Source organism: Dermacentor andersoni, chromosome 7 (genome assembly GCF_023375885.2).
Source record: "Dermacentor andersoni chromosome 7, qqDerAnde1_hic_scaffold, whole genome shotgun sequence".
NCBI classification, from domain to species: domain Eukaryota; kingdom Metazoa; phylum Arthropoda; class Arachnida; order Ixodida; family Ixodidae; genus Dermacentor; species Dermacentor andersoni.
The window spans coordinates 29,723,948-29,730,259 of NC_092820.1; the positions used below are offsets into that span (position 1 = coordinate 29,723,948).

The 6,312-nt window shown below is 50.1% G+C and overlaps 1 protein-coding gene across 1 annotated transcript; it reads left to right on the forward strand.

Annotated features, from left to right (window-relative positions):
- Positions 1-4,228: 4,228 nt before the first annotated feature.
- LOC126535427 (uncharacterized) lies at positions 4,229-5,752 on the forward strand. Its single transcript, XM_050182308.3, has one exon. It carries the CDS (start codon positions 4,565-4,567, stop codon positions 5,750-5,752), a length of 1,188 nt encoding a protein of 395 aa, XP_050038265.1. The 5' UTR covers positions 4,229-4,564.
- Positions 5,753-6,312: the final 560 nt, after the last annotated feature.

The window sequence follows — 6,312 nt, forward strand, 5'->3', positions numbered from 1 at the left end:
ATTGTATCCCCATAGCGCTCTGTGCTTCATTATGGCTGCATTTCTCTTCCCCTTGACTGTTATAGTTTTTTCCTGTGTTTCCATATATCCGTTGCCTTCGTTTATCCATATACCAAGGTATTTATATTCTGTTACCCGAGGTATTTCTTGGCCCTGTATCTCCACTGTCTGTTCACTGTTTTCATTGAATACAATAACACCTGATTTTCTAACACTAAATTTCAAACCTAAATTGTTGCCTTCCTGTCCACAGATATTAGCCAGACGTTGCAAATCACTTTGCTTGTTTGCGAGCAACACAATGTCGTCCGCATAAAATAAACCTGGGAGTTGCTGCTCTATTACTGTACCTGCCTGTTTGTATGAGAGATTAAACCCGATATTACTTCCTTCTAGCGCCCTCTCCATCCTCACCATGTACATCATAAACAGCAGCGGGGATAAAGGGCACCCCTGCCTCAGTCCCTTGTTGATATGAACTTTCTCCGCGCTCCTCATCCCTTCCCATTCAACGCAAACAGTATTTTCTAGGTAAATCTCTCTCAAAAGCTGTATATAATCGTTACCTAAGCCTTCCCCTTCCAGAATATACCACAAAATGCTGCGGTCTACGTTGTCGTATGCTCCTGTAATGTCCAAAAAGGCCACATACAACGGTCTGCTTTCTGCTTTTGATATTTCAATACACTGTGTAAGAACAAACAAGTTATCATCCAAACGCCTACCTATTCTAAAGCCATTCTGAAGCTCTCCCAAAATGTCATTATTTTCTGCCCATGCTTGAAGCTTTAATTTGATTGCCTGCATTGCTAGCCTGTATATTACCGATGTAATGGCCAACGGTCTATACGAGTGAATTCTGTCTTTCTCCCCCTTACCTTTATAAATTAAATTCATTCTACTTTGTCGCCAACTGTCTGGTATTCGTCTATCTTTTAAAGTTTTTTCAACTGCTTTCACGAGAGCTTCCTTACTTTTTGGTCCCAGTTCATTTATCAGCCTAACGGGAACCTCGTCTAGCCCTGTGGCTGTGCGCTTAGGAATTTTCTCTTCCGCTTTCTTCCAGTTTAAATTTGTAAGCACTAGCTCCTTTCCCCCTTGGGTCTCTTTCATGCTCTTTTTTTCTTCAAATACAACCTTGTCCTTGCCTTGGAAAGATTCGGCTGTTACTTTTTGGATGTAATTTATTGCTGCTTCTCCTTCCAGTCTGTTTTCATCTTCGTCTAGGATATGTTGTTGTATTGTTGTTGCCTTCCTGCCTAATAATTTTATGTGATTCCAAAATATTCTAGGTGCGGCCTTCTTTTTCTCACGTATTTCTGACAACCAACGTTCACTTTCACCTTTTAATTTTGCTTGCACCAGTATTTGAACCATAGACTTTTTCTCCCGGTATATTTCCCATTTACTGGTTACTTCATCCTGTGGCAACTGCGCCTTCTTTGCCTGCCTGTGCTCTCGAGATGCTTTCTGTCGTTCGGCGATGGCTTCTCGTATCTCCTTGTTCCACCAGCTTTTCGGTTTCTTTTTTCCTTTCCAATGAACATGTTTCTCTTTCCGTATTTCAGTCGTTACTACACTTAGAAGCTCACCATATTCCCACCCCTTACTTGGCGACTTGCCAATTTCTTCCTCCATTCTAGTGACTATATTTGCTATTTGTTCAGCGTTCAAATTTGGGCTGGCCATTTTGCTTTCGTTGCTCTCTTTCCCAACTACATATCCCATTTTCAAAATGATGCGTTTATGGTCACTCCCTATGCTGCTAAACCCTTCCTCATCGATGACCATTTCTCTCAACTTATCATGAATTCCTTCTGTCATCAGACAGTAATCAATGGTCGATTGCCGGTTTCCCACTTCCCACGTGATCTGTCCTTCACACTTAGGCCCTGTATTCACGATCACGAGGTTATGTTGCTCGCAAAGGTCTAGCATTGACTTCCCGTTATTGTCGGTATAGCCATCTAAATCCTGTATGTGGGCATTCATGTCACCTAATAGGACTATCTCAGCACCATTCCCGAAACCCCTAATATCAGCGCTTATGCATTCCACTAACTCTTTATTCTTCTCTGTGCAATTTTTTCCGGTCCACAAATACGTAACTCCAAGCCAAGTTTCTTTCCCACTCATTGTACCTGATAACCAAAGATGCTCTTGACATTGTGAATTTACTCTTTTCCATTTGGCTCCCTGATGGATGAGCATTCCGACTCCCCCTCCCTTTCTTTCCGACTTAGTTCTGTTGCACCCTTCCCATACATAATTCTCAATAACTGGCGGCTCTTCTGAGTCTCTAAGGTGCGTTTCTGTAACCGCATACACCCCTATTTGTTCTCTATGTAACTGCTCCTCAATCTCTGCCCACTTTTCCTTTCTTCTGCCGCCCTGCATGTTTATGTAGCCTATTGCATGGCGAGCTCTTGTTCTTGCTTTCCTCCTTTTTCTGTTATCGACGGCCATGCTCTTCTGATGTTCCCCTAGGGGACCTTCTTTATTACTACCTACTCTGACCTCCTGAGCGACCGCGGGCCCCCTAAAAAAGCAACAGCGCGACCCCCAAGTCGCCAGCCCACTCCTCGTGCTAGCCTGTAATTGAAGTGGATCCCATCTCGTATAAAACCACCACAACTTCTCACTTCCCTGTTTACTTCGACAACCTCAAAGCCTTTCTCTCGGCTTATTTTCCATATTGCCTCATTGGCAGCCATTACGGCTCTTTGTACGTGACTGTCACGCACAGGCACCTCCGGCACCGTGCAAACCACGATCTGCACCTGAGGGGATAGCTCGCGCAAGTCGTCCACCCCCTTCGCCAAGCGCTGGGCTAGTCCTGGCCCTTTCCTGTTCAGGACGTCATTTAGCCCACCTGCTACTACGACAACGTTGCGCACGTGGGCATTTTCCGTGAGCTTTTCTTTTGCTCGCTCCATGACAGAACCCAGTGTCTGCCCTGGAAATGTCCCTACCGCCGCTCTTTTGTCGCCTTTCACCCTCTCCACAATTGCTTTTGAGCACCCAGCCATGTTTGAGTCGCCAGCGATAATCACCCTTTCACTCTCTCCTACCTCTCCCTGCTTCCCGGCTTCCTGTGGCTGCAGCGTCGCCTCACTCGGGGCGTGTTGCGCTGCTTCGCTATAGCTACGCCGATTCACCGGCGGCGAGCTGGCGACCGCTTGCTTTGGCTCCCTGCCTCCCACTTCGCCCTCGCTTTGGTGTCCTGACCCGACATTATCCGCTGCCCGAGTCTCAAGAGCGTCGAGCCGCCTTTGCAGTTCGGCGTTCCTTTCTTTCGCCTCCCCAAGCTCGGCCACAGTCCTCACCAACTGCGCCGCCTGGGCCGCCTCCACCTTGACGAAATTTTCAACCTTCGCCTGCAGTGCTACCCGCTTCTCCTGCTCCTCCCTCAGGTTTGCCTTAAGCTCTTCAAACTTAGCCGCCCAATTCCCTTCCAGTTTTTGGACGGCTTCCCTGACGCCCTCGCACGACCTGCACGTGAAGCTAGACCCCACCGCGTCTGCTAAATTCTGGGATTTAGTCTCGTCGAGGAAGCACCAGCGCAGGCACTCGTCGCACTGCACTTGCTCCCCGTCCCCCGCTGCCTTCACGTTTTTCGATTTCATCGCTAGGCCTACGTCCCTAGGCCCAACGAGCAAGTTCGCCAAATCACTCACGCAAACCCGACCTCGACCGCTATCCCAAACAAAAACGAAGAATTATCACTCCCTACTCCATGTAAGAATCCGAAGAGCTAGCTGAAAGAAATACCCCCTAGGCCTAACGAGGGAGCCGCCAGACCTAGACTAGACAAAGACTAGACTAGACCTAGACAAAGCCGGTACGTTTCCTACTCCTACCAAAAATTCAAAATTTGCGCCCCTACTCCATGCAAAAGAAAACACTTCAAAACACTAGCTAATAAAGATAAAAGAGTACTTAGCTACGAACGAAGTCGCTGAAGCCTCGTCCACAGGAGCGTCCGTGAGCCACGACCAATGCGTGCGTGGCGCGCCACCTGTCGAGGCAGCGCCGTACATTGAGAGGAGGGGGTCTTCTGTGTTTGCCGCAAGATGGCTCTGCGTGTGCGGAAAGCGCAGAAGAAATGAAGCGGAAACGCACTTCGCTACTCGTGTAACTGCGACTTCTGTAAGTTACATGGTCATAATTACCGATATACAGCACAGTATAACTTTTTTTTTAAATTATGGGTTTTTACGTGCCAAAACCACTTTCTGATTATGAGGCATGCCGTAGTGGGGGACTCCGGAAATTTCGACCACCTGGGGTTCTTTAACGTGCACCTAAATCTAAGTACACGGGTGTTTTCGCATTTCACCCCCATCGAAATGCGGCCGCCGTGGCCGGGATTCGATCCCGCGACCTCGTGCTCAGCAGCCTAACACCATAGCCACTGAGCAAACACGGCGGGTCAATATAACTTTCTACGGCTCGTTTCTAAGGCAACATCGCATTCACTAGAGGCGCTTTTGTACCGCTTTGAAGCATCGAACTCGTGGCTGAGGGACGCGTCTTGGCTACCGAAGGGGCAGGACGTGCTATCATGTGCTCCGAAGGAGCGGTATCAGCGGCCCATCTTGGCCGCGGAAACAGGAATGTTGATGAAGACAGCCAGGATTACCAAGTGATGCTGCCCCAACTGCCGAAAGGTCGGATTGTTTTTAATACTGTGTTTTTGCATGGCGATATCCGTGCTCGGCCGTACAGAGTTGAGGACTACCGTGACGCCCTGGCCAGCTTGAAAGTGCTCCCCGAGGTCGTCGCCTTGGGAGCTTTTCAAATGAACCACGTGTGGGCCGTAACAATGAAGAGCTCGGAAGCCGTCAACAAACTGCTGACAGCTGCAACAATTACTGTCAAGGGCCGGCGATGCCTGGTGGTTGATCCCAACAACCAAGACCTACGTCTTAAAATGCACTGGGTCCTCCATAACGTCAGCGATGAAGATGTACGTGAGGCCTTAGCGCCGTACGGCGAAGTTACGGAAGTCTCACGAGAGCGCTGGCGCGCACAGGGCGTGACAGACAAGGGCTCCACTACGCGTCTGGTGAATCTCAAGTTGAAGCCTGGCGTTAAAAGTGATGATATCCCGCACCAGCTGCGTGTTGCCGGAGAGCCTGCTTTATTAGTGGTGCCTGGAAGGCCGCCGCTTTGTTTGCGCTGCCAGGGAAAAGGTCACGTTCGCAGAGAGTGCCGGGTGCCACGATGCTCGCGCTGCAAACGTTTCGGTCATGACGAAAGTCAGTGTGCGCCTACATACGCGAACGTCACAGGGCCCATAAGGAGTACTGGCTCTTCTGAGCTCGTCATGGACGAGGCAGAAGCTGAGGAAACGGCGGCAGTGGAAAACGCGAAGTTGGAACCACAACCAACGCCCCCGGCAACGGTCCCCGCCCCCTTGCACCGAGCCGTTACTTCGGTGCCTAGCAAACAGCAGCCACTGCAAGAAAGGCAGCCTGACCTGTCAAATGACGCGCTGCACCGGTCGAAAAAAGCCAAGGAAGACTCAGCAACATCGACGGATCCCAACGCGCCGAGCGCAATGGAGACCGACGTGACTTCATCGTCGAATAAGCGGGCACACATCGAGACGGTGAAAGGCGACGACCCGGGTGGTGGCCTGAACGCCGAGGAGCCGCCTGCGAAAGCGGCACCGGTACGACGCTCACCATCCGGGCTGAAGCCCAGCGTTCCCCCAGATAAACGCAAGGCGGACGCGGCGCCGAAGTAGGCGCTGGGGTCTGCACTTCACGGGTGCCTGTACAAGATGTCGCGCAAGATTTTCAAGTGCACGGACGGCAATGGATTGTCGCGCCGGCAACCGTCCGTCGAAGAGGGTTCAGATGTGCCAGACATGACACTGCAAGGAATGGCCGTCTGCAATGATACGAATGCTGTGCGGTCATGTACAGAGGTGAGCGCTGTGCGACCCGTTTGCTCCTCACATAATATGCACGGTGAAACTGAAAAGCCAATGCGAGTAGCCACACTGAATGTCAGGGGCTTAGCGGCCCGGAGAAGGCAGTACCAAGTGAGCCGCCTGTTTTTGGAAAATGACTTAGATCTAGTCGCAGTGCAAGAAACTAAAATCGAGAGTGAGGATCAGACGGCCCGCATGGTGGAAACCTTTCGAACGCGCTACAATGTTTGTATTTGTCATGCTGTGGGCACATCTGGTGGTTGCGCGATATTCATTCGTAATAACATAGGCATCTCTGATGTGAGCATTGTTATCTCGGAAGCAGGACGCTTGCTTATTATAGACTTTTTATTTTCTGGTCACCCCTGGCG

Excerpts from the sequence above, each read along its gene's own strand:
- LOC126535427 (XM_050182308.3), top strand. The coding sequence starts at position 4,565 with ATGTGCTCCGAAGGAGCGGTATCAGCGGCCCATCTTGGCCGCGGAAAC.